At 46.4% G+C, this 27,490-nt stretch overlaps 2 protein-coding genes across 9 annotated transcripts in view; one reads left to right on the plus strand and one right to left on the minus strand.

The window, feature by feature from the left end:
- Positions 1-261: 261 nt before the first annotated feature.
- Gm52310 (predicted gene, 52310) lies at positions 262-5,942 on the minus strand. The gene is made up of 2 exons (XM_030250193.1): positions 5,691-5,942; positions 262-5,468 (listed from the first exon to the last, which is right to left on the minus strand). The coding sequence occupies exons 1-2, from the start codon at positions 5,940-5,942 to the stop codon at positions 4,665-4,667; spliced, it is 1,056 nt and encodes a 351-aa protein (XP_030106053.1). The 3' UTR covers positions 262-4,664.
- Positions 5,278-27,490, plus strand: part of Zdhhc14 (zinc finger, DHHC domain containing 14) — a 261,330-nt gene continuing 239,117 nt past the window's right edge. For 4 of the 8 annotated variants that reach the window (XM_006523216.4, XM_017317404.2, XM_011246177.3 and 1 more), the window contains exon 1: positions 5,420-6,407. In XM_006523216.4, coding sequence (XP_006523279.1) covers positions 6,163-6,407 — 245 coding nt within the window. In that variant the 5' untranslated portion in view covers positions 5,420-6,162. Of the gene's footprint in view, positions 6,408-27,490 lie in introns of all 8 variants that reach the window. The other 4 variants (XM_006523214.3, XM_006523215.3, NM_146073.3 and 1 more) reach the window with 3 other exon arrangements.

Genomic DNA, 27,490 nt, shown 5'->3' on the forward strand with positions numbered 1-27,490 from the left:
GGAAACATTATATGAACAACAGAAAGCTACAAAAATGAAAAACTTTAAAAGATATCATTTCTTTTTCTTACTGAATCATCCATAATTATAAAAAAATCATCATTTTTTCATACCCCAATTAGGAATGATCATCAATCAGATTTCACTTTCATGCAGTTATCAGACATTTGCAGGGAACAAACGGGTATGGTTTCCCCTTCTGGATTTTAGTGATTGGCTACTGCTAAGAACCCCACATGAATAAGCAGACATCCTTACAAATGCCTTGTTTTTCTCTTTTTATAATATACATAATAATGTACATAAAACTAGCAAATTGAAAATGACACAACCACAATTCTCTCGCCTCTTCCTTCCATACACTGAGATTCCACCATGACCAGATCCATTCCTTAAAGATGAGAGTGGAAACTTCTGAAATCCACTTTGGGTTCTTCAGGGATTCTCTTTGACTGGGGGGGCGGGGGCTGTTTCTAGAAGGGGGAAGTGTTTCTTTGTTTTTCTTCAGCTCTTAGGTTAGCAAGTGGGTGTGCATTGCACAGAGCAGGGTATGAGGGGCTCCGGCATGGAGCTCCAGTTGGAACCCCAGAGCCTTCCTGTGTGCACGTGTGCATCTGCTGTCTCCCCCTGGCTTGATCTCAGGAAGAGAAGATTCCTTCCTTTACACAGGGCACAAGCAGCTGTTACACACACACACACACACACACACACACACACACACACACACACACAGAGAGAGAGAGAGAGAGAGAGAGAGAGAGAGAGAGAGAGAGAACGAACACATGCTGCTGTTGCACACTTTACAATTCAGTAGCAACACCTGGGGCCTTTGCATCTCTGAAATGCCACAAAACCAGAGTTTGTCCTTTTGATTTCTTGGGATCTGCATTTAGGGTCCCAAACTTAGATGTGCTTGTTCAACACCTGAAATTTACCCAGCTCGGGTAGACAGAGTACACATGGACGTATTCTGCGACCTGGAGGCCGGGAAGCAGCTGGCCAACTGTGACAGAGCCATGCAGTTTTGGCTGCAGCAGCCAAACGATGCCTGCTGTCTGCCACCATTTCCTGTGTAACACAGCTGGGACCTTGCAAGAGCCTGCTCCCGAATGTGACTGTGAAGAAACCATAGGCAAACCCAAATGGATAGCTTACAAAATGCATGGCCTGTATTCTTCCGTGACTCTGAGATGAAGGAACTCAAAGAAAGTGGATGGGTTTGTGTCGAAGGGGACCGAGTCTGAAGACAGTGCAGTGCATGGCTCTGGGTTGGTCTTGAGCTGGCAAAGTGAACACGGGAGGGTTTGATCCAGGCAGCAAGTGAAAGTATAATACAAACTCTCCTCTCCCTCCCCTCTTCCTTTCCCTCGCTTGCTCTCTGGCTTCCCTGTATATGTAACACACACAAACACACAGCAAAAGAGAGCATACAAGATAAAAAACAGCAGGCAGGCAATGATTCTTGTTAAATAGCCAATGTATAAACAGTATATGGAGCGATCACGATTCTGTGTGGTGATGGGATTTTGAGTAATCTACCTTCTTTATACAGTCACGGGTGGTACCAGTTTTCAGTACGTGCTATTTTATAAACATGGAAGCAATATTTTTGTGTGAAAGGACAAAAAATTGCTTGAAAAAAATCATAAGAGATTTTCACATTAAACCCCCCTGCTTTACTTCATTTTTGGTTTGTGGCACGCTGCGTGCGTTACTTTAAACATTTTGCATTTTGAGGCTAAAATGTTTCCAGGCGCGCTGAGCAGCCACAGGAACATGAGCAGAGTCTCTGGGTTGGGAAGGATGACGGCGTCTGATTTTCTGCAGTATTTCTACTTGGAATGAAGTGTCTTGAGGTCATTCCAAAGTTCTCTAGTTCTCTAGAGTTCTCTTAAGACTCTGCTCCTTTGATCTTATGCACCTGACCACCCTAAGGGCATACCATGCTGGCCCTGAGAGGTGCACCCAGGAACTCACAAAGCATCCGGGAACTTGAATGTGTTGCCTTGCACAGTGGTTAGGCTCACCCTCCATGCCAGCTGCCTTAAGGTGTTCTCCGAACTAACAAGGAGGCTTCTAGAATGGTTTGAGCTGCTCAGATGAAAGAAACAAACCTCCAGTTTTATTTATAAAGCAACCCCCTTTGCCAGTGGGTCCACCAAGTCAGCCACGATCTGAGAAAGACCACTGGCATCAAAGATAGCACTAACAATGCAAGAAAGGTAGATGTTGGTGTGAAGTGCCACAGATGGTAACAGCTTGGTGGATTTACTTGAGGTGGATGATAAAACTCTTCAGTTAACAGAAGAGCAGAACCGGCTCTTACCTGCTGAGGCATCTCTCCACCCCACCCCACTAGATACAGTTTTACAACAAATGCTTTGTTTCTTTTTGTATGGGGTTGTCAAATATAAAGATAAGCACACATGATGGTTAAGAGATGACCCCTGGGTTGGTGAGATGGCTCAGCGGGTAAGAGAACTGACTGCTCTTCCAAAGGTCCTGAGTTCAAATCCCAGCAACTACATGGTGGCTCACAACCATCCGCAATGAGATCTGATGCCCTCTTCTGGTGTGTTCCAAGACAGCTACAGTGTACTTACGTATAACAATAAATAAATCTTAATAAAAAAAAAAGAGATGACCCCTTACATACTTTGGTGGATAGACTAATCCTAACATCCACACCCACAAATGGTCCCTTCACCTTGCAGCGTATGATTTGCTTTCTGGCTAAATAGAACATGTACATTTTTGACTCTAATGTATAGAGCCTGCTTGCTGGAAGGCTTTTCTTGTTGGCTTAATGAATTCTGGGAAATGCCAAGGTGCTAATGAACTACTGGTGACCTCTAGGAGCTGCAGAGAGTTTCCAGTGGCCAACTGACAAGAAGCTGGATGCTGTCTTACAAATGCATTAAAATGAATTCACTAGTGACCCGGATGAGTGTGGAAATGAATTCTTCTGCAGGTCATGAGAACACAGCCTAGCCTACACCTTGATGGTATGGGCAAAGGTCTCAAAAGACTTGGATACCTGAACCACAAAGGCTGTGAGGTACACCTGTTGTGTTTAAACCCTCCGGTTTGTGATAATCTGCAACAGTGGATAATTAAACACAATTACATCACATAATGGTAACACTTTCCAAGAGTTCCCAGAGTTGTTCCTTCTGTCTCCTTGTGTGTGGGAGGAGGATGGGCTGGAGAGTGGAAAAGCACAATCTAGAAGTTCTATCATTTCACTTGCAAATGCTTTTAGTACACATTTCTAGAGGATAAGGACTTTTCAATTGTGCCAGATGCCAGAAAAATCCAGTTTAGTTGAGAATAAGAATGGGCAAGTACTTTACCACGGAGCTGCACTCCCAATGCCAAGAGAGGGTGCTTTCTAAAGCCACCTAGACAATAGAGTTAACATGTGCTTTTGACAAAATAAAGTCTTGATCGTGTCAGCTAAAGGGTGGAAAAGCATAAAAGCTTTTACTTCAAATGCTAGAGCTGGTTGTGGTTGTTGTTGTTGTTTTTTTTTTAGAGCACACTTACCAAGCACTTAGTTGTCTCTGTAATGCGCTTGTCTGTCATGCAGTATCTCAAGTAATTCAAGATCAATTTCAATTGTCCACTTAAGACCCTTAGCTGGACTTGGTGGAACATATCTGAAATCCCAGCAGGCAAAAGGCAGAGAATCAGGAACTGGACACTACTACAGTAGCCTCAGCTACAGTAGTGTGAACTTATTTTTAAAAATGCACCCATCCACTTAGCAAACAAAGAAAAAGCCCCATCCAGCCCCTAAGAATCACACTTGCTTTTAACTTCTTGTAATTCCCTGTCCCATCTAATTACCATTTCTATCGCCCCCATTTCCTAGCTGGTTACATCCTTTTTCTCTTTTGGCTAGCCAAGCTTATCTATCTTTGACACTGAGCACTGAGGCGTGCTCTGTAAGGGAAAGACAGAGCTCTGGGTTCAGTGCCATTTCTATCACTGGGCAGCTCTGTAGTGTTGGGCAAGCAGTTCTTTGAGCTTGGTACAATAGTGCATCGCAGGGTTGTGGTGAGGATTACACAGAACGCAGGCAGTGTGCAAATATCCACCCGGCACAGAGAAAGCATCTTTTCCAAAGCTGTCTTTGTGGCTCTCCAAACGCTGAGTACTACAAAGCCCAGTACCTTGCTTCCCCGCCTTCGTCGCAGGGGTTGCAGGGACTTGTAGTTTTAGATCCTCAAGTCACGTTTCCTCCCTGAGTTGGACAGCGAGAGAAGGAACTACACATCCCAGCGGGCTCTGAAAAGAAAGTAGGGCTCAGAAAACCGAGCGCCCGTGCCGGGTGTCCTTTTGCGCTGGGTTACCCTAGTGCAAACGCCAGTTAGCGCTTCTACCGGGCCCCGAAGCCCAGGGGCGCAGCAGCGCTTAGGCTGCTGGGGCTCTCTGGCGCCGGCCTTGCGCCCGTTTGTATACCCAACTGTCAAACTGGGATGTAAAGAAAGGCGCACTCCAAGCATTCGCTAGATGTGCGGTCCCTTTATTGTGCGTGGGCTCCACAGAGGCAAGTAGACAGAAGTAAAATGAGCGAATTGTGAGCACCAGGGGGAAAAAGTAGAGAATGAAAGATGGGGAAGACAGCGACCTTTGCAAACAAAGCCTGCCACTGGGGGTTTTTAATCCAAAAGAGGGGGCAGATCGGTCGCTGCTGGAGCTGACACAGACCGCTCTGCTGTCCCCTGCCCTTCGAGGTCCCGAAGTCTGGCCTGTTTCAGGGGGCTGCTCATCACCCTGTCATCAAGGCACTCCACCCCCATCCTCTCGGCATCGGTAGAGTTTCCCTGGCGTCTCAGCCACGCGTGGCGCTGGGGAGGAAGAGGATGAGCCGAGGGCAGGCCAGGAAAGGTCACTTCTTTGCGTGGCGGGTACTCAGGTCCCCCGTAGTAGCAAGAACGGTTTTTCGACTGGTCATGAGAATGCGAGTGTCCAGAGGTGGCAGCTGAGACCGGGAATAATCCGGTGGAGAACCCCGTAGAGGAACTAAGTCCGCGGGGAGCGCATGGCGCCTCAGCACCGAGGGCAACGACCTGATTTCTCCTAGGGTGAAGGATGTCACCCGGGAGCCAGGAGCCTTCCTCCGGGCGCGCCAGGCCCGCACAGTCCCCGAGCCTTGCGCTCTGGCCCGGGGATACTGGGGCAGGGACCCAAGGGAGCGGGTGCCCAGGCTTCACTGGCAAGGAGGAGGAGCAGGAGGAGGAGCCCGGCTGTGAGGCGCGGGCGTCACCGCCCACCCGGCGGCGAGGAGGCGGACCTGCTCGGAGCGCCGCGCGCGCCGGGGCTGAGCCTTGCAAACAAGTGTCTCTGGCAGTGTCCCCGCGGCCCTCCGGCGGCCCTCGTCGCGCTAGGGTTGTCTTCTCCGGACAGAAGGAACCGAGGAAGCCCCGGGAGCCGCCACCGCTACCGCCGCCACCACCCTCGGCCTTAGCCCCGCGTTAGGGGCCGCGGACTCAGCTCGGCTGCTCGGCTCGTGGATGCGGGGTCGCAGCGCGGGCAGCGCCCCGGCTCCTACAGAGCAGCTCCTGACAGAAGAACGCGCGTGGCTGTCCCCACCCCTGGGAGGGGTTGCCGGTGTCGCGAGCTGCCGCTCAGTTTGCAGCTCTCTCTCCTGGGAGAATCCGTCACCGGGAAAGAGTAGAAACCACCTGGTCGAGGCGCAGAAGTGGCTCCGGAGGGAGCCGGCGTAAGGTCTGCTGCCTCGTGTCCGCTAAGGGCGCGGCGATCCGGGATCCGCCGGCCGGAGCCCAAGCGCAGCCGGGAGCTTGCGGGTGGCGAAGCCAGGCGCACCGCCTTCTGGGTGTCTGCTGAGCGGTTCCCCGCGTCCCGCGGGGTCCTGCAGCCCCGACCCCCCGGCTGGAAGCCACGGAGAACCGCTGCCGAGGACTGCGGACCAACATCGTCCCTCCCGAAAGCGGATTCTGCTATGACAGCTGGGCTCTCCAAGGGGTTAACCTGGGTGTCCTCCGTAAAGTTGTCGCCGAGCCGGGAGCCCGTTTAGGGGTCGCAGCGCCGCGGCTCGGGGGGCGGCCGAGTGGCCGGCGGCGGCCGTGGCTCGGCGGAACCCGCGCGGCCGGGGGGCTTCTGGGGGTGTGCGCCCCCAGCCGGCTGCCCTCGTGGATGCCTCCCGGCGGCGGCGGGCCCATGAAAGACTGCGAGTACAGTCAGATCAGCACCCACAGCTCCTCTCCCATGGAGTCGCCCCACAAGAAGAAGAAAATCGCGGCCCGGAGGAAATGGGAGGTGTTCCCAGGAAGAAACAAGTTCTTTTGCAACGGGAGGATCATGATGGCCCGGCAGACCGGCGTCTTCTACCTGACTCTCATTCTCATCCTGGTCACTAGTGGACTCTTCTTCGCCTTCGAGTAAGTGGCGGCTTCCAGATGCCGTGCTCCCCCACTCCTCCTGCCCCTACTTTGGCGACTTTCGTTTTCTGGTGTATATTGTTATATAATGTCAGCCTGCTTTCCCTTTATGGGACTTTTCAGCCCCCTGGAATAATGCCTTCTTGGGGCTGAATCCTGGGAGTAAGGAAAAGGAGAGAGGGGCGCTTGTAAGGTGTGCCAGGTCACTGGCTCCAGAGCATTGGCTAGAACCAAGCAGGTGGACTCTGAGTTTGGAACTAGCACACCAGCCCAGGTGCAGCCTTCTGGGGTGGAGTGGAGAATTCTAAGAGAGAGACTTGACTTAGTCCTTATCCCCGCCCCTGTGACCTCCCATCTCACCCCTGCTAAGGAAGTTCGAGGCATCTTTTTAAACCGAGTTGGCTGAATCTTAGTTATTTTAGGTTGAAAGTGTTGATTACCTACAGTGTCCTGCATGGGTTATTTCCTGTTTCATTTCCTTGTACCCCTGATTAACAGTCTTACCAAGGGTGGAGTGTACCTTCTTTCAAAGAAGTTTCCCCAGGAAATATCCACAGTTGATCATTTGGGAATATTTCGGAGAGAGATGTAAGGCCTGGAGAGGAAAACCAGACACCACGTGGCTCCTTCTGATTCCAGAAACAACCCTTTGGGGCTCTATCCTGGGGGCTGCGGGGGTGGGGGACGACCACTACATGGAAGTCTTTAGGAAAATCAAATAGATCATAGCAACAATCCTTCTGCCTGCTGAAGACAGGTCCTCCTTACTAGTAGCCCATAGGTAGAGTTTAGCCACAATCCAGATCAAATGCTCAGATTGAGTTCAGCCATCTGCAGCTTCTCCCCCCCCCCAATTCTGTGCCCAACAAAAATTAAAGTCTCTATTCAAACTTTTCAAAAGGAGTACGTTTATGGGCAGAATCTCTTTGAGCTGCCCATATTCCATCTGTTAACGGCATTGTATGTGTTTTCAGTCCTTGAGGCAGCGTCTGGCTAGGGTTATCTAAAACCTACTATGTTTGTTCAGTTTTGTCTTTAACAAGTACTGGGCTCTGATTTTGACACCCACACCCCTCTCCGATTTTCTTCTTGACCCTCTTACAGACCGTACCCCTCCGTTTTTGACTCTGGATTGCTCCGGTGTCTCATAAGTTACCCTTTGTGGGTGTTTGAGACTAAATTGGTGGCATCTGTTGGGGGACCCATGGGCTGGAGGGAAGGGATATGGGATGCATGTAGAATGCCAAAGAGGCATAACCTGTGAGGCTCCTGTTGTTTCTGTGTCCCCAGCCAGGCTGCCAGCTGAGTGGACCCGTGGAACCTGGAGGAGGGGGGACAGGGGGTTCGGATGTCCTTGCGTTTGACTTGAGAACCAACACCCAGGTGGGAGTAGAGGTGCCACATGTCTAACGGAAGTGCCATCCCCTCTGCGGTGGCTTTAGTTGCAGGCGGCTTCAGCCTGGAGAGTTGTCTCTGCTTCAACTGTCACAAAATGCTTGGAGCAGATTTGTATTGACAATTTAACTCTCTTTAGCGGTTCTAAGAGTAGAGAAAAATCAGGTAGTCGGCACGATCTGGTGATACAGAGCTTCTGTTGCTAGTGTCTTGCATGTAGCGTGGTGAATATGTCACTCTTGATGTGTATCCAAATCGTCACTATGTGGTGCGGCTACCCCACTGCCACCCCCATTATTATGTTCTTTTGTTTTCCAGTTCAAATATCACTTCTAACCAAGTCATCATAAATTTGTTTTTACTTCTCAGTCTCTCTCTGTATGTCCTTTTCCAAGAGTTCCCCAAAGCCTTCACTTGCAGCTTATTAAAGACCGCTTGCTGCACCAGTACTGTGCTAGTGGACGACTGTAGGAATAACCATGGGCACCGGGGTTTTATTAGATCCTATTTGCAGCATCGTTATTATGTCTGCTCTGTGGGAGTCAGGGTGTGTACGTGCGAGCATGCTCTCTCTCCACCACCTTAGCTTCAGCATGGCAGTTTGAAGTTTCAAGAAAGCAGGAGGCTCATCCTACTGTTCCTGCTTCAGTGGAGAAGCATCATAGGGTTCACTCAAACCTCAGGCATTAGAGTTTGGTAAGACATGACTGATGACAAGTCACTGTATTCCGTGACTGTATTCTATGGCTTTGTCCTGGGTACTGACGTCGTTGTAAGTTTTTAATCACAGCTACTGACAGAATGAAGTCAAATTACTCTAATCAAGTTAATTTGCCGGAGACTCGAAACCCAGGTCATCACACGCATAGGAGATGCCGATATTGTCTACTCCTGTCTGTCTTCCGGTCATTCTTTAGTTACTGAAGTTCCCTATTTGATTGTTTAGTTTTGAGTGTTGGTAGCTTTTCATGTGAACAGATCTGTTAGGCTTGTCATCGGGATCAAACACCCTAAAAAACAACCAAAAGGAGGAAAGATAGATGTGTGTTGGCTCACGGTTTGGAAGGCCTCAGCCTCTGTTTGCCTAAGACATTGCTTTCAGGCCTAAGGAAAAGAAAGATAACATGCCAGCAGGGCCACATGCTTGCGGAAGGCTGCTTACCTCGTGGCAGCTAGGAAGCAGAGAGGAGGGAGGGAGAGAGAGAGAGAGAGAGAGAGAGAGAGAGAGAGAGAGAGAGATAGATATGGGTGCCAACTGGACCTACTTCTCACCACAAGGCCCAATCTCCTACCACCTCCCAACGACACCATTATAGAAACCCACTCTTTGCCTCCTCATTCTCAATCTGGAAGAGATGAAGGAGGCAGGTGAGTGGAGAGAAGTGAACTCAGCAGAACCCAGCAACAGGCGTTGGTAGTGACCTCAGCCCCTGGAGAATGCAGAGTAGAAATGATTATTCCCACAAGAGAGATGAAGGGAGAGATCCCAACCCTAGCTGCAGGAAGGCTGCTGAGCCCACAGCCAGTTCTCCTGAGGTTCGCCCGTCCTGTTCTCTGCAAAGTATAGAATCTGGTTAGAAATGGAACTTTTGGAAATGTGTACCCTAAACAGTTTTCCAGCAGCATGACCCTCAATAACTGGTCATCTTTTATAAACTTTGTGTTCATGAGATTTATCATTGTCATCATCATCATCGTCATCAAATTGATACCACTTAGGATCACCTGGGAAAACAGAACCTCAATTGAAAAGTTGCTCAGATCACATTGGCCGGTGGCCTTGTCTATGAAATATTGTCTTGATTAAAGATTGGTGTGGGAGGGCTCAGTCCACTGTGAGTAGCACAATCCCTAGGCTATGTAACAGAAGTAGCTAAGCAAACTAGTGAGCAGTGTCCCTCCATGGTTTCTGCATTGGTTCCTGTGTTAACTTCCCTCAGCGGTGGACTGGAACCTGGAAGTGTAAGCTGAAATGGACTCTTTCTTCCCAAAGGTGCTTTGGCAGTGGTTCTCAACCTTTGGCTCGTGACCCCCAAAGGACCATGGGAAAACACGGGTATTTATTTATTTTATGATTAATAACAGTAGCAAAATTACAGCCATGAAGTAGCAATGAAAATAGTTTTATGATTGGGAGAGGGGTTACCACAGCATGAGGAACTTGGCGTTAGAAAAACTGAGAACCACTGGATTCTAGTGTTTTATCACAGCAGTAGACTCTAGGCTACATCAGGCTGAAGATGAAAGCCAGCTAGTACACCTCACTTCTGAAATCTATAAAGTGGGTCTACCTTTAAATGTTAACCGTAAGTGGGAAACTGTTCTTAGGAAGGTGACCTGCAAGGCGGGGGGGGGGGGGGGGGGGGGGAGGGAGGGGCAGCCAATGCTGATTGTGTGGTATGTATTGTTAGAATAAGCCTCCCAAGGACCCTGCCTACCCTTTGAGAGCCTTTAAGGAGCATGTAGGTTAATGAGCAAGAGTGTGAAGACAGCATTACTAGTACTGAGAAATGAGGTGCAGTGTAGTCCCTCATGAGAGCAGCGACCATTATAAAAGTCCCTCGAGCCTGTTTAAGCCCTGTCCTCGATTTTACCCCTGCAGGGTGGGAGGCCTGCAGGGGCACCCGAGGAAATGTCCCAACCCACGCCCTGATTCTGTCTCCACTTCTGGAACTTTCATCTTCAAACTGTAAACCAGTGAAGAAGCTACCAGAAGCAACCAGATGTAATACTTTACTCTTTCCAAGCAGGTCAGGGCTGCTTACCTTTTTGGCAGGCTTTACTGGACATATGGAGCACTGATGGAAAGTGACACCATTTCATAGCTGGCATCTAAGAGGGGAGGAAGGGATGCTGGCGGCAGTGCTGTCGAGACATCGCACTGCTCCCCGGCTTACTGGGGGTCTCTTCAAAGGCTGCAGTGCCTTCATCCTACAGCTACAGAATGGGCTTTGAAAAGATCATCGAACATTGCCAACACTTTCCCCTCTGAGCTATGCACTCGTGGATATATGCAGCCTATTTTGTCGTGACTAAAAGTCTGAAAGTGACAAATCTTTGCTTCTCACTATTGCGATTCCAGCTGCTTCTCATGGGGGTAGAAAGGAGGACCAGAATGGGGAGAAGCGAGGTTCTTGTTGCAGACCTGTTTCAGACCCAGGCGTGACGGTGTGTCTCCCTGTGACAGGTCGAAGGTGTTGTGTATGGGGGTCCCAGCATGAGTGAGAAGTTGGGGACTTTCTCACACTGGCATTGCTAGAAGTCCCTTGATGTTGGTTTTAAGAAGCAGGGTGGGGCCAGCGATATGGTTCAACAGGTAAAGGTGCTTGCAGTCAAGCTTGAGAGTCTATGTTCCATCCTGTGACCCACATAGTTGGAGACAACTGACTCCTGCAAGTGGCTCTGCCCTCCAAAATTTATGTGTTGGCATGTGCATGCATGCGAGAGTGCGCACGCACACACACACACACTGAATAGACAAATCCAAAAAGGTAGCATTTTTCTTTCTCTGTCTCTGCCTGCTCCTCTCCCCTCTCCTCTTACTTCCCCTTCTCTTGTTGACTTCTTTTCTTGTCCATTTAACTAGTCCCCTCTGGAATAGCTGAAGAGTCACTGGGAGCCAATGGAACTGTGGTCATGCTTGCCTTGGCAGTAGTACTTGGTGACATTCTTGGTAAATACAAGTGTCACTTCCCATCATGATGATGTTGCTATAGGTGGAATAATCTTTGTTCTCTTGTAAGGTTGTTACTCTTGTAACACACAAGGTTCCCAGTTTGTGTTACTATGCTCTCGGTCACTGTAACAAAGTGCCTGAGGTAACTAACTCAGGAAAAGAGAGGGCTTATTTGGCTGGTGGTTTGAGAGGCTCTAGCCTGTGGTTTGGTAGGCCATTTCATTTCAGACTCAAGTAGAGAGTTCTAGATGACAGTGGTGGGGAACACGTAGTGGGACAAAACTCTTCCTAAAAAGTTGGCTAAAAAGCAAAAGAAGAAGACGGCAGAGACCCATAGTCCCTTCGGAGAGGATGCCCCAGTTATCTAAGGACTTGCATAGGTAGGCCTTACCTCCTGATAATTCTTCCATCTCCCAACAGTGCAACTCTGGAGACCTAATCTCTAACACATAGGCCTTTGGGGAACATCTGCCACCCAAGATGTAGCTGAGTCTGTCTTCTGTAAATAATTGTCAGTCCCAGTAATGTCTCTGTCATGGATGGGTTAGCTCATTATATAGTGGAGATGTGCTCTCAGGACCCCGAGGGACCTTTTTCTCTAGATGCTCTTGTACAGAGTGTGTCTGCTTTTGTACCATTCTCTGAAGACACCTGTGACATGTTTTATCTTCTTCTGGACAGATGCTAGGTATACTGTGGGTTGCAGAACATCTGGGGGTTGGTAGAAATGGCAGAAGTAACCTTCAGGACCTTATGAGACAATGTTCCCTGTCCTCACAGTGATGGGCAAGGACATTTGTGACTTGTTATGGTTCCCTGGGATGATGATGCTGCTGCTGCTGCTGCTGCTGCTGCTGCTGCTGCTGCTGCTGCTGCTGCTGCTTCTTCTTCTTCTTCTTCTTCTTCTTCTTCTTCTTCTTCTTCTTCTTCTTCTTCTTCTTCCTCTTCCTCCTCTTTCTCCTCCTCCTCCTCTTCCTCCTCCTCCTCTTCCTCCTCTTCCTCTTCCTCTTCCTCCTCTTCCTCTTCTTCTTCCTCTTCCTCCTCCTCCTCCTCTTCTTCTTCTTCCTCCTCATCTTCTTCTTCCTCTTTCTCCTCCTCCTCCTCCTCCTCTTCTTCCTCCTTTTTTGAGACAGGGTTTCTCTGTGTAGCCCTGGCTGTTCTGGAACTCACTTTGTAGACTAGGCTGGCCTCAAACTCAGAAATCCGCCTGCCTCTGCCTCCCAAGTGCTGGGATTAAAGGTGTGTGCCACCACCACCTGGCATTCCCTGGGAATCTTAAGTAACTTCAAAAATTCATTATACTCTCTTACAGGACAAATGCCCACTTACTTGTGTACATGATTGTCTTAGGGTTTTATGCTGTGAACAGACACCATGACCAAGGCAACTCTTATAAGGACAGCATTTAATTGGGGCTGGCTTACAGGTTCAGAGGTTCAGACTATTATCATCAAGGCAAAAACATGGCAGTATCCAGGCAGGCATGGTGCAGGCGGAGCTGAGAGTTCTACATCTTCAGCTTCTAGCAGAAGACTGACTTCTAGGCAGCTAGGATGAGGGCATTAAAGCCCATGCCCACAGTGACACACCTACCCCAACAATGCCACACCTCCTAATAGTGCCACTCTCTGGACCAAACATATACAAACCATCACAATGATCAACACATACAAGTTCCACGAGGGTCCTGTTTGTTCTGTTCTGTGCCTCTCAGTCACAAGACCAGTAACCAGAACACAGCCCACTCAGTAAATTTGTCTTTAATTAACTAGCCATAAATCAAAAACTACTTGAAAACTCCCCTGTGTTTTAGTTTTTGTACATTAGGAGATTGTATGAATTGATAAAATTTATAATTAATAATGCTTTGTAGAACATCTTTAGCTTAACAACTGTATTTGATGTGATTCTTCTGAATTTAGAGTTGAGTGGCATCCTTTTTCAAATGTGTTCAACGAAGCAGGAGAGGTTTTCTAAGCAGCTTTGACAGTTGTAGAATTAGGATGTTCGTTGCATTTCAGCTCTAAATGCTCTAAGCAAATAAAGCGCTCTGATATCTGATATAGCTATATATCTATGATATATACATGCATGCATGTATGTTACGAATGTGTGTGTGTTACTGTGTGTGTTTCTAAATACCCAGGATTATCATTTAACATTCTATAGATCCTTGACTTGGGACATAAAAATATATCAAAGTCCTCAAGAATGCTATTGCATATGTTTAAAATTTTGTATTTTAAATTATGTGTGTGTGTGTGTATGTATGTATGTATGTATGTATGTATGTATGTATGTGTGTATGTATGTGTTTCACATGAATGCAAATTCCCAGGGAGACCAAAAGCTTTGGATGCCCCTGGAGCTGGAGTTGTAGGCAGTTGTGAGCTGCCTGATGTGGGTGCTGGGAACCAAACTTGCATCCTCTGCAAGATTAGTATATGCTCTTAAGGGTTAAGGCATCTCTCCAGCCCTAGCCATCCACGTTTTGTTGCTGTCTCTCTGAGCTGGTGGGCAGTGATACAGTGCATTATGCAGAAAAGATTCATGCAGGTTCCTAAAATAGGGTAGTGATGCTTAATTATTTAATGGACCATATCTGCATATCCTGGAGATTTTTCTTTTCTGAAGTATAATCTTGTCCATGATTTATTCATGACAGGGTTATTATGTCTGAGCAATAGAATTTAAATTAAGGATTTCAAGGAAGTATGCTATTCTGTAGCTGGCTTGTTAGCAAATCTGGAGGTGTTCCTATAGATACTTAAAATTAGTTGCATTTAGGAACTGGGGGGTGGGGGGTGGGGTGGGGTGGGAATAGAATGTCCTTTGACTGAGTTGCTCAGGTAAAGGCTGGGAACTGTCATATTCTCTATTTATCTGTTCCTTAAATGTAAAAGACAGATCTCATTTCAAATGTTTTGTTCAATTTAAATCATGGTCTTATAGGGCAGCATAGGCTGGCTGGTCTGGAACGGGAAATCCTCCTGCCTCTGCCTCCCAAGTGCTGGGATTATAGGCATGTGCTACTACACAATAAGTTCTCAGATTTATTTTCCAAAAGACTTTTTTACTTCAGTTTTAATTACATGTGCACATGTGCGTCTCTGTGTGCGAATGTGCACCTGAGCGCTGGTGCCCACGGCATCAGAAGCAGGTGGCGGAGACTGCAGAGCTGAAGTTAGAGCACTGGGGAGTGTTTGAGGTCCCTCATGTGGGCTTTGGGAACTGAACTCAAGTCTTCTGGAAGAGTAGGAGCCCTGACCCACTGTTCCATCTCTCTTCAGACATGTTTTTAAAAAGTTTTAAGTTAACTTTTAGTGTATAAAATAGTGGATTTCGCTGTTACATTTTTGTATGCTTTTCATTGTACTATATAAAAGAGATAGTTTCTAGATACGGCTTCTTCAGCTCCCTTCAGTCCTACGAAGGCTTGATGCCCCAGTATAGAGGAATGCTAGGGTGGTGAGGTGGGAGTGGGTGAGTGAGCCCCCTTATAGAAGCAGGGTAAGGGGCATGGCATACAGGATTTGCAGAGGGGAAAAAAACGGGAAAAGGGATAACATTTGAAATGTAAATAAATAAAATACCCAATTTATAAAAAAGATATTTGCTACATTTCATTCAATATGTATTTCAAAAAAATAAATAAATTTTGAGAACAATTGAAAAAATAAAAGAGATGTTTTTTTTATATTTCCAGTTTTTGTCTTTTAAGGCTTATTCACAGAGAAGATTATGCATAAATACATGTACAAGTTTTGAGGTAAAACACCATGAAAACAGCTCAATCACAACCCTGTTCAAGAAGCATATCACTGCCAACAATTCTTATGTTTTTAATTGAATTTTTTAATTGACACATAAATAGAGCTATTTATAGATTATCATGTAATGTTTTGATTTGTGCTAAAATCTGGGCAGCCACATCAGTTACCTCAAACATTAGCCATTTCTTTGCTGTGAAAACACTTATCTTCTGAAATATTACCTGCACTTTCTAGTTCATTCAGGTCCTGGATCCCTTGGTCCAGCCCTAACTCCCTCCCTCCAGGCCATGGAAACTGAGGAGGCTAGTGATTTTAGTACCTTGCATGGGTACATTCCCAAACAGTGGGATACGTAGTTTCTTGACTCTTCTACTCTTCTGGGCCCCTTGCACCCCTTCCTCCCTGTTCTCTCTCTTTGTAGTTCTCAGGCTTGCAAGACTCTACCAACCAGACTGTAGCCTTAGTCCAAGCTTTTCTTTTATTGACATGCTATCAAAGAACAGGTAGTCTTTTTTTTTTTCTGTAATGATAACAGTGACTTTGTATATTTTTAATCTAAGGTAGCACCACGTTGGATACATTTACTTGTGCAGATGGCACAGGTTTTTCATTTGAAGTGATTTCAAGCTTCCAGAAGAGTTACAAGAATAATTTATTTAGCCTGTAGTCTTTTAAAAAGATTTCTTGCTCTCCCCTTCCTTCTGTCTCTCCGTTATATTTTCCCTCCAAGCCACTGAAGATTAAGTTGACATTGTGTGCCTCCATGTTGGAATGCTCCGGTAGTGGGCTTGCAGTACTTTTGTTTCCTGAGGTAGAGTAGAGTCTTGTTATGCAACCGATGTCAGCCTCGGACTGCAGCCATCCAGTCTCAGGCTCTTCAAATAGCAACTATGTAATCTTGACAGAAAAGATACCTACTTCTGTCAACATGGTGATGTTTTCAGTTTTAGGAAGCAACACGGCTACATCAACAAACTGTGTTGACTTTACCGATTTTATTTTACCATCCTGTTTTTCTCACATAATTTTGGTTTTTGTTTTCAACCTTCAGCCTTGTGCTATACATCAGTTACACATCCTTAGTATTCTATTTTTAATCTTCTTTTTAAAACCGTATGCTTCTGTGCGACCATTAGTAATTGCTTAAGATACTAACATATGACCTTTAACCTCTTTAGTGCCCTTCCAAATAGCAGTATTGTGCTTCAAAAATAACATACGAGACTTAACACATTATCGTTTCTTTAATCTTTGTACCCTTTGTATTCTTACTGCCCTATGTTTTACAACCATACATGGTGTGAAATCAGTGATGCTATTTTTCAGCTATTAATAGTATTTAAAAGAAGTATTAAGTCAATGTTTAATAAAAAATGCCTTAAAGTAGAAACATTTACATGAAGGTATCTTTACACATATGCAGAATTTAAATTGGGCTCTGTAACTATTTTCATATATTTACCGTCTGGACCACAATCTTTGTCTCTTTCTTCTTCAAGGTCTTGCTACGTAAGTATATCATCTGTGTTATTTCTGTTGGCTCAAAACCATACCTCTCCCTGGCTGGGTCTGGTAGAGACTTAAGCCTAGCACTTGGGAGGTAGAGGCAGGGTAGATATCCATGGGTTCAAAGGCAGTCTGGTCTATATAGGGAAGCTCTGTCTCAGAACAACCACCACTATCACAAAACAAGCAAACCACAAAACCACCCCTTCCCATGTTTCTCATACGTATTTTGCCTCCATTTAAAAAGTTGCATAGTTTGGTGGCTAGAATCTTCTATTCGGATGATAGAAGACACACACACACAGACTCTCACACACACACACACACACACACACACACACACACTCTCTCTCTCTCTTTCTCTCTCTCTCTCTCTCTCTCTCTCTCTCTCTCTCTCTCACACACACACACACACACACACAGTTGTTTCCCTTCGCATATTTTACTGTGTGATAGGTCTCCAGCTGATTGCCTTTTTTAGTTTGTTTGGTGGCTGCTGTATGACATGTCTGTGTCTTTCTCTATATTTATCCTGCTTGGGACTTGCTAGGAGTCTCAGGGCGGTAAGATGATATCTCTCCTCTGACTTGGAAATTTCCCCTTCCTTATCTCTTCAGATACTTCTTTTGCTCTTGCCTCTTTTCTTCCCTGTGAGTGCTCTTACTTATCCATCAGAACATTTTATACAGGGCCACCCACTCACTCCATTGCGCGCTTTCCTCTTTCCTTCCTTTTAACGGTTTATACGGAATAATTCTAACTGATCTGTCTTTAAATTGGCCGATTGCATCTATGTTTGACCACCTTAACATCTTGCTTTTTCTTATTTTGGACATGACTATATTAATTTTGTTTTGGTCTTCTGCTGAAGAAAACATTTGTCTCAGGACTCAAGTGTCCGAGGGATCTTTGGGCTGGCTATGTCATCTGTGCCTCTGGGTTCTATATCTTCCTTCTATGTGTCCATCAGACTTTTTGATTGTATGCTAGATACTATAAAAATAGTGAAAAGAATTAAAGAATAACAGTAATTTATGCAACTCTAGTGTCTTTAATGTGTGGGTTGAATCATCCTAATTTGTACAAGTTCAATATCCCTTATCTAAAATGCTCAGACCATCCCATTTTCTTCTCTAATCTTGCCTTTTTTTTTTTCACACACATAACTGAAGGTAACACTGTAGAACCGTTTTAGAGAGCTCATCTTTAGCCTGGACCCAACTCATGAAGTCGGGTGTGGACTTTCCATGGGTGGACTCGTTGGTGCTTAGAGTTTGGGGTTTTGATGCACTCTGAATTGTGGACTTTTGTAGTTGACACGCTTGTTTGAAATAGTTGTAAGTTTGGGAGATGCTTCAGTGAGATTCATTACCTGGCTTTTAAAGGCGTTGAAATCAGACTTTCTCTCTACCAGTGTTCGTGATGTAAGACTTGGCCAAACTGACTTTATGTTTTGTAGTCTAGTGCCAGTTTAAAGATGTGTGGGAAATTCCTCTCAGCCCTTTGTTTTTGTTTTAGATTCTGCCCTCAGCTTTCTGGGCCTCAGTCCATCCCCTCTATTGGTTACCCTGGCCCAGCTTTTGGGAGGTCTACAGCCATGCCTGGTTAAGTACCTGAGGCTGGCAGACTCCATTTTTAGGCCCAGGCTTTAGTTTGAGATGGGTGCCAGGGTCTCTCTGCTCTCTGTTCATCCGCAGCCCTTGGTGTGACCTTGCAGTGTGCTGAGTAGAGACCAACAGGAGAGAGTTGGCTGGTAGTGCACACTTCCTCTGAGGCTGAGGCTCTTTGGCATCCCTACGACAATCCAGATGTGGCCATTGATGCCAGTTAAAAGCTCATCTGGTCTCTTCCACCCCTGTCCATGTCCATAGCAGACTGTTATCCTTCCTCCTGCTTTGCAGTCAGAAGCAGCTGTTGGTCCTTCTTCTCTAGGGAAGGGCGCACAGCAATATCAGCCCCCCCGCCCCCCCGGAGGTTTGAAAGGCTCTGCTTATATTGCTTCCCCAACTTCCAGCTTTTGAGGATTTTAAACTTACTGTTGTATATTTTGGACTCCTTGCTTGTATATGTAATTCATGTTTACTGCTGTAACAGCCGATCTGTAATGGCTAATCTATGTAAGCATGCTTTGATTATTCGTTTTGACCCTTTTAATTATTTTTTCTCTGATTCTGATTAATAGAAATTGCTGACATTTTATAGGATAGAATATGCCAGACTGCCACTTCAGAGATTTCGATCTTAAAAATGTGTCTCGCTAAGGCTGAAATGCTTAGGTCTGAAACACAGACAGACAGACAGACTTACACACAGAGACAGGGAGGGGGACAGAGAAAGAGAGAGAGGGAGAGAGAGAGAGAGAGAGAGAGAGAGAATTAGTTTAGCATGGATTCAATGGCTTAACTTGATGATAAAGGAAAAAAAAACTTACCAAATGCTAAACCTGTCAACTTAATGGAGCAGCATATAATTATCGTCAAGATGAACAGAAATATCCTTACGACAAGCACGGTGCTTTACTGTAAATCTTCACCTTTTACTTTAATGCTGCTTCTTTGCTTTTAAAAATAGCTTTAATAGTAAAGGGACGTTTTGGCCCCTCTACTTATGATTCTTTGGCTCTTTATGTCTTCTCTGGTCTCGCACTTCACTTCCACACTGTCTGTCACTGTATTGGGTCTTCTCTGGTAGCTGATTTTGGCTGAGAGCCAGAGAGGAGGCATGTGCTCCATAGTTACCATTTCCTGGTGCTCGGAAGGAGATGCAGGAGCACAAGAGGATTGACAGACAGTACTGCCTGTGTGTGTGTGCGTGTGCGTGTGTGTGTGTGTGTGTGCGTGTGCATGTGTGTGTGTGTGTGCGTGTGCATGGGTGTGTGTGTGTGTTTCCTTGCCCAGGGCTGCATTCCTCCACTCTGTAGGGCTTGTTTTTTTTTTTTTTAATTATTTTAGAACAGTTTAAGCACTTCTAAACATTCAATTGAAAGCAGAAATTGATATATAATCATTTCCATAAATCTCCAAACTAGATTTTTTTAACCAATGACTTCAAAGTACAGGGGATTTAGTGTTGCTGCTGCGAATGTGGCACCCTGGGAATGTGGCAAGGGTGCCTGGTGGCTGATAGGGGAGGGTGTGGCTGGGAGCTGTGGGCCTGGGGCTCTTGGCCCTGAGATAGTCTTATCAGCAGAGGGATGGTGGTGGAAACCCCGGGACAGACTGTTTAGCTGCATGAGTGGGCTGTACTGTGGTAACTTTCCCACTTTTCTTAAGAATTCAGGGCAACGGTTTGTTTTCACACAAAACGCTGGAGTCCATTAAAGGCACGGGTTCTGTTGCTTGAGAAGGAGTGCCTCTCCTCAGGCTGGTTATAGAAATAAGTCCCAGGAAGGTGTGCCTGTGTCCCCCTTGGCTTTCACTGTCCCCTTCCTTAGAATGAGACACTAGGAGGGCTTTCCGTTCTTTGGAATTCCCCCTTCCTTTGGCACCCGGGACGCTCATCTCCTCACTGTTAGTCATTTCTATTCCTCCTGTGTTACATCTGCTCTCTCTCCCCTCACATGAACCTTGCTTGCTCCCTTCCCCGTCTGCCTTTCTCACTTTCTCAAGCAACTTTACATCCCTGTGATGGTGCTTCTGGCTTTTGCAAATATGACTCCCAGGTCTCTTTCTCCCTCTACTCTGGCATCTACCCTACCCAAGAGATGCCAGTTACCAAGACCTGGAAGCTAGAGGCCTCAGGACCTTTTCTTTGAACAGAATCTGCTGCTCTGTGAGATCACCCCCTGGGCCTCAGACTGTGCCTGGAGCTGCGTACACCTCCCACTCCTCCCACCGCCATCTTCAACCATCTTATCCTTCATGTGCTTCTCAACCTGTGGGTCGGGACCCCTTTGAAGATCACATATCATCAGGCATTTACATTACAATTCCTAATAGTAGCAAGCTCACAGTTATGAAATAGCCATGAAATAATTGTAGGGTTGGGGGGGGGGTGTCACTACAGCTCGAGGAACTTCACCATGTCAGGAAGGTTGAGAACCACTGCTCTGGACTGTATCCTTCCTGTGTCTGAACTTACAGTGTTCTGACTTTTAAACATCTTCACAGTTTCCTTGACATTCTTCCTCTAGCAGCACAGTTCCAAATCTCTCTGCTTGAATCTGGATCTCCTGTGGGAAGAACAGCATATGGCTAAAGGATGCTGTGTGGTTTCCACAGCTAGGTTAGGAAGTGAGATGAGAGCTTCTGCTTGGCTCTTCCACGTGCCCTTTCTCTTGTTCTCAGGAATATGTCCACTGGACTCTAAGCTTGACATCTAAGGAGTCTGGTACCTAGAAGCCTCCTTAGTCCAGAAACCGTATAGTGTATAGGTCACACGGAGAGGGAGCCCCTAGCTGAGTGAGTGAGACATCCCATGATTCTAATTTCTGCTTTATCTGTTAGCTGATCCTCTCACCCCCAAACCCCTGATCTCCCCACCCCATCTTTTGTCTTATGTTTACTAAAAACCAATAGTGGTAGACAGGGGTGATCCCTGCCGAGCTCTGCCAAAGTTGCACCTTTATGAATAGAATAATGTTGTCATTGTTTTAAGCAGCTATGTTTAGGGAAGTTTAGTATACAGCCATAGTGACTGGGGAACCATGGCCAGAAGTTCTCAAATGAGATGTTGGGAATGTCTGGGGGGGGTGTATTTAATTAAAAAAATAATTTAAAAAATTTTTAAAAATTTAATAATTTAAAATAATTTTAAAAAAACCTCTCAAACTTCAGCACTGTAACTTGTTGCTAGATATTGAGCCAGCTTTCCCTGTTACCTTCCATTTCAGTGACTGTCTATGAGTAGAAGAGACATGTGAATTCATGTACCAGTAGCTCATGCACAAGGCTGTTTCTTCACTGGAGATAGTCCTGGTGGGAGAGCTACTTCAGCATCGGTGGCCTTGCCTCCTATGCTCCACACCGGGAGGCCGCTCTGCTTTCTTTCCCATTCTAGAAATCCTCTTCCCTTGTTCCAGCTTCTAAGCCTCCAGGTTCCCTGCCATCGGGCACGTGGATACCTACCGCATGGGAAACCACATTCATACAAACCTGTTTATACCTGATATTCAAGGCCTTTCTATTACTGTAAGAATTCATCGAGTGTGGTAGGCAAGCATCTCTGATATTTCAGTTCTGTATGTCTGTGGATTCTGGAGGACGTCGAATGGAGTCATCACTGTTTTGCGCCATGAGGTCCAGTTTCTCCTGGGTTACATGGGACCAGGGGCCAGGTTCACCTGTCTCTGTAGTTTGCGACACACTAAGGTCTTTCCTGTGATAGCCTGTGATGGCCTCATGTTTAGCAGAATCCCATTTCCCATGCAAGTGTGGGTGACTCCCCAACTAAGGATTCCCAGTGATTTGATCTTTTGAGTGGACCTCAGCTTCATGGAATCAGAGCAGTTTATCATCTTGAATGGCCCTATTTTTGGATCTTTTAATGCCATGAATTTCCCATACAGGCTTGATGGTAGATAAGAGCATTTTTTGAATACATGAGTCAAAGTCCAGTGAAATCCGGCAGCTATATATGGTCTATTTCTCTTTCTTAGAAGGGGGAAGAATTCTTTCCTCTGATTACCTCAACGCTCAGGAGCTCCATTTGAGTCTCTCTGCTTCTCCTTAAAAATTGCACCCTGTGAAAATTCAACTTTAGACTGCTGTCAACATACATACACAAATGGTGATCGGCACCCTGTTTAGGAGCTGTTCTGCATTACTGTTTGTGTTCTTAGACCATTAGCTGTAAGTGACTCTCTCAGAAGGCATGCTGCTTGCTATCCTTAGGAAGGTAAATAACTCCTGAATATTCAAGAATCCCATTTCTCCAGCCTAAAATTATTAGGCAGGACTAACATGTTTTAAAATTACATCCATTTATTTATGTCTTTGTGTGTGTGTGTGTGTGTGTGTGTGTGTGTGTGTGTGTGTAGGTCAGAAGACAAGTTACAGGAGTTGGCTCTCTCCTTCTACCATGTTGGGCACGGGGATCAAACTTAGGTACCAGGCAGGCCTTGAGGTAAAGCTATCTACCTGCTGGGTCATCTTGTTGGCCTATGGGTTTTATACTTTATTTTTTACTGAGTTTAAGAAGCTTTAGAAAAAAAAAAGAACACACAGTCTAGGACGCATGGCTAATTTTGTAAAGAAAGCTTGCCTAACATGCGCAAGGCAGTAGGTTTAATTCCCAGCATGGGGGAAATAGTTACATGTTAAGGGTAAGCTTTACTGACCTAAGGAACTATTAAAATTCTGCGTTGTTATTAAAGTTCCTTGCCTTCGTCAGCTTCTAGAGCCTGTTGACCCCTTTATCTTCCGAACCAGCACCGTGCCACCTCTCTGTGCCTTTGTTCTATACTAACATGCCCTTGCCTACAGCAGGAGAGGCCCTCCTCCTTTTGGCACAAGCAAAGTTAGCCTGTCCTCCATCATCCATGATGAGCAGGTTCTAAGAGTTGGATGTGAAGATTTTTCAGCTGCTTGTTTCTGTTTTCTATACAGCAGTGCCATTTTCCCTCTGTGTTTGACTGGCCTTGAATATCTTGCACCACCTCTGGCTGTCTGACATTATCATCCTAGCATGCGGCTCGCTCAGGGGAAGGGCAGGACCTTGGTGGTGGTAACTGTTCTGTTGCAGTCAGTTTCCTGAGAAGGGCTCGGCAGACAGCTGGCAGAGACGAGCGGGCGCAGCAGCTGGTGGCATAGAGGCTTCCTTAGCGAGGAAGCCTCAGCACAGGCAGCGAGGTGGGAGAGAATTATCCATCTGGCTGACCGCTGGGCCCACTACAGAGTGACAGTTGGAGGCCACAGATGGTCAGTTCCCAGTGGGGTGTCATAGGCTTTGGGGAGACAGACCCAGCTGCATGGGGAAGAGAACCGTGCAGTAGGTGGACCTAGACAGCTCCAAGTGGGTACCCGTCTGTAATGTCCAGGTCTGCCTGGGCAATCAATGACTTGAACTAGTAGAGTTTTGCAATTGATCACTATGTCGAATTAAAGTAGGGCCTCCAGGTTCCAGACTGAGGTTTAGTAAGAACGTCTGTACCCAGGAGGCCAGGAGGGGCCCAAGAATGCCAGGTCTGGCTACAGTTCTGGAAGGTGAGGGATGCAGCCTCAAATGCTGAGACAGTGGTGGGAAGGTGGCTTGGAATGGTGTCAGATGAGTCCAGTCCACTGTAAACAGGTCCAGAGTGTGGGTGCACTTAGCAGTGCTCTACTCCCCGGGGTCTAATGAAAGGCTTGCTGGGCCAGCCTCTATTTGTGGAAAGAATAGCCAAGGCTGAGATGGGCCGGAATCTGACCTATGATTAAACTCCCCTGCTGAGTGTGTGTTAGGCCTGTCTTCTCCTGAGCAGATTCTTAAACATTTTCCTTGTCTTCCTAGCCTTCTCACTTAAGACAGACCGATGGGAGTAATTTGGGAGTTAATTACCCAAGCTTGAAGAACACTGATCTGAGTCAAAAAAGATGTTTCATGAACAAGGTAGCAAAGGAAAGGGTTTCTCCTTTCTTTTAGAGCAGCTACAGCTGTGCTCATCCGACTTCCTGTTTCTGATTGGAGAACGGGTTCTGTAGTTGGGATTTTTTAAGAGTCGGATGCTCTCTGTGAACACAGAGGGAAAGCCCTGGCTGTGTACACATGGTCAGTACGGAGTAGAGATTGGGTGAACGGCTTGCTTGGTGTCTGTAGAAATTATGTGAACTTAGCCTCCTAAGAAAAATGTTTTTTCTTGTAGTGGCCAAGATGACAAAGATATATGTGAAGCCAGGGGAGCTCCTGCACCCCCCAAAAAGGGCTGTTCCCAACAGACTTATCAGACCACTCCTGATTGATAGCGCTTAGTCCAACAGATGATGTCACGCCCCTGAACAGGAGCCTCGTTTTCATTCCTTTGGGGCCTCTTGTCTTCTTGTTTGTTTCTATTCATTCCCCCCCCCCCATCTCCTTCTACACAGATCTTTGACCTTTTTTCTCCCCTTTACTTTTAGTTAGGACTTCTTGGTCTTGTGAGTCAAGAAACAGTTACTGAGTACCGTTATGTGCTGAGTGCCAGGATGTGTGTGGTAGAGACAGTATCTTAGTGGACCCGTCAATGCTAGGTAAATGGGGTGGGTACTCGGACAGTTCCTGAGTGTGTGCATCAGCACCATGCCATATAGAGCTGGTGGATGAGCCCCTCCCTGGGCAGGCTTGGCTCTCCTCTCTTAAGGTGTGCCTTCTCTCTCTAAAGAGTTTCTTTTCAAGGCACAAAGGCAGTTGTAATTTGCCTTATATTAAACTCCAGAAAGCTAATGGGGCCATGGAAGAAGTTCTCATGGATTTCCATCCCTAGAGTAAGGCCCCTTTGCTAGCCAGGGATAACCCATATGGCAGCCCTTTTGCACAGATATTCCTTTGCATTTCATGTGGACGGCATTCCCTCCTTGAACACAGACCATATTCACTCTGGACCTCTCTCCATAGACAGGCTGAAGGAAAGCCATGATTCTGATACCACACACCAGTCTGCTGTCTCAAGGGCCAGGGTGGGTCCACAACACCTGCCAATCAAGTGGCTTTGATAGAGGAGAGGGGGTACCAGTGTCTGAGACAAGGACAATTTTGCTCAATACCATTTGGGCTGCCACCATCATGGCTGGATTAAAGCCCTTCAAAGCCACAAACACTGAGACATATAAGTGGTCAACTCCTTACCCAACAAACACCATGTGCAGTTTAACACTGAAGTGTTAAAACTGTTTGCTATAAAACACAGACTTATGTTTTCCTATTACAAAGTCTCGAATATGTTTGTGAATGCTGAGATCTCTGTGTTCTTCAGGTTTCCTTAGTTACCACTGAGGTCCATCCTGGGGTAACTTGTTAGATACTGTTCTCAGTTCTGTTGAGATGGACCAAGCTCAGCTTAGTCCTGTAGACTTCTGTGTCCCTCTTTGCAAGTGGTACTTCCTGTGTAGGAGTGGGGGCGGGGTGGAGGTAGGGGTGGATGTTGCTGTCACTCACAGGGGTCCTTCTGCTACTGTGTTCTGGTCCCCAGAAGGAGGCAATGAGGAGGAGGATTGGCTAGCACCCTCTAATTGCCTTTGAATTCTTAGAGGACGATTCAATGAGGCTCACCCAGAATACACACGGAGGCATGCAAGTTTCCCCAAACCATCCCAACACCAACTTCATCCAAAGGCCTTTAGTTTGTTTTACTGTATTAATTTATTCTAGAATGTTTCACTCAGGTAGTGCTCTTTGACCTGGTAACTTGATTTCACAGTGTCCTTCCCACTCCCTCTGAAGGCAAGCTCTCCTGAGCCCTCTGCCCAGCACTCCCACTGGCCTCTACCTGGGAGTCTACGATGTAAGGACAAAGCAGACTTGCTGGTCACGCTCAAGCAGAAACGGCTGAGAAAGAACCTTCTTGGCTCTGCTAGTCATAGCCCAGTCGAGTCTCCCACCTTCTTTTGGTGGCCCTGACTCTTAGCACAAGTGCCAGGTGTCTGTGCACAGTCTGACCTATGAGCTCATTGAGCCAATACAACCTCATCCATGGGTCCTGCTCTCGTTGGGTCTATTCTGTGTGTGTGATCCACAGTGGGTCCAGAATTCGTGGTTCTTGAACCATATTTCAATTAAGAATGCCCAAGAGGAGGCACCAACCACAAGTACCCTTTGAGCCCAGGTGTGCACAGCCAACAACAACCAAAACTGTGCTGACTTCTCACTTGAGCTGCTTCTCTTTGTCTCTCAGAATCCACAGATTTTTTTCCCCCAGCTCTCTTTAAAGCTCCTAACAAGGAAAACGAAGGGGAAATATAAATCTCAAGAATCGCTCTTGGGTCGGGGAAAAGAGGTTTTAAATGAAATTTGTGTTATCCCAAAATATCAGTAATAATCTTTATTACGTGTGTGTGTGTGTGTGTGTGTGTGTGTGTGTGTGTGAGAGAGAGAGAGAGAGAGAGAGAATGTAGTATCACCAATTTAAACTTATCCCTGACTAGCTTACAAATAAAGGAGCCTCAAACTATGTTGATTTTACTTGGTTTTGACAACTACTGGGGGTTAACCCCTATCTACTCTTCTAACTGTTGCCCTGGCTACCTCCCCAGAAGTGAACCCCAGATACTTGCTGTTTCTCCTGGCCACATGCTCATGGTTCCTCTCCCCTCATGGTGGCTTCCTCCTTCTCTTCCTGGTCTCTCATCTTCCAATCAGGTCATTCCCAAACCACCTACCTCTAATCCCTCCAGAAATTGACTGTAGCCAATTTTACTTAACCAATAGTTTTAAATCAAGGAACAAGGTTTGCACAATAAAAGTTTGTAAACATGAGAAGTCATTGGTAGGCCTAGACCTCCTGGTATAGAATTTAGCATTACCATAGATAGCCATAGACCAAACCTCAGCAAGGACTCGTGGAGGTCTCAGGACAACCAGCAGCGGTTGGTCCTCTCCTTCCACTGTGTGGATCCTGGGGTCAGCCTGGCAGCAGGTGCCTTTGCCAGCTGGTCCATTTCACTGTCCCCCATCCTGCCCCCATGTTCACAAGTTGTGAGGCACACACCCCGTCTACTGGTTTATGGACCAAGGCATATCCTGTGGCCTGTATGGTCATTTAGTTGGGTTGGGAGGGAACAGTCACGTGTACGCCCCACCCCCCTTTACCCGGAATAGCTTCCCCATCTCCAGCTCCTATTGCT

Source organism: Mus musculus, chromosome 17 (genome assembly GCF_000001635.26).
Source record: "Mus musculus strain C57BL/6J chromosome 17, GRCm38.p6 C57BL/6J".
Classification (NCBI taxonomy): Eukaryota; Metazoa; Chordata; class Mammalia; order Rodentia; family Muridae; genus Mus; species Mus musculus.

Coding starts and splice junctions, on each gene's coding strand:
- Gm52310 (XM_030250193.1), bottom strand. CDS start 5,942: ATGTTGGTCCGCAGTCCTCGGCAGCGGTTCTCCGTGGCTTCCAGCCGG. Junction 5,469..5,690: donor CACTTCTGCGCCTCGACCAG/GTGGTTTCTACT, acceptor CGCGGGGCTAAG/GCCGAGGGTGGTGGCGGCGG.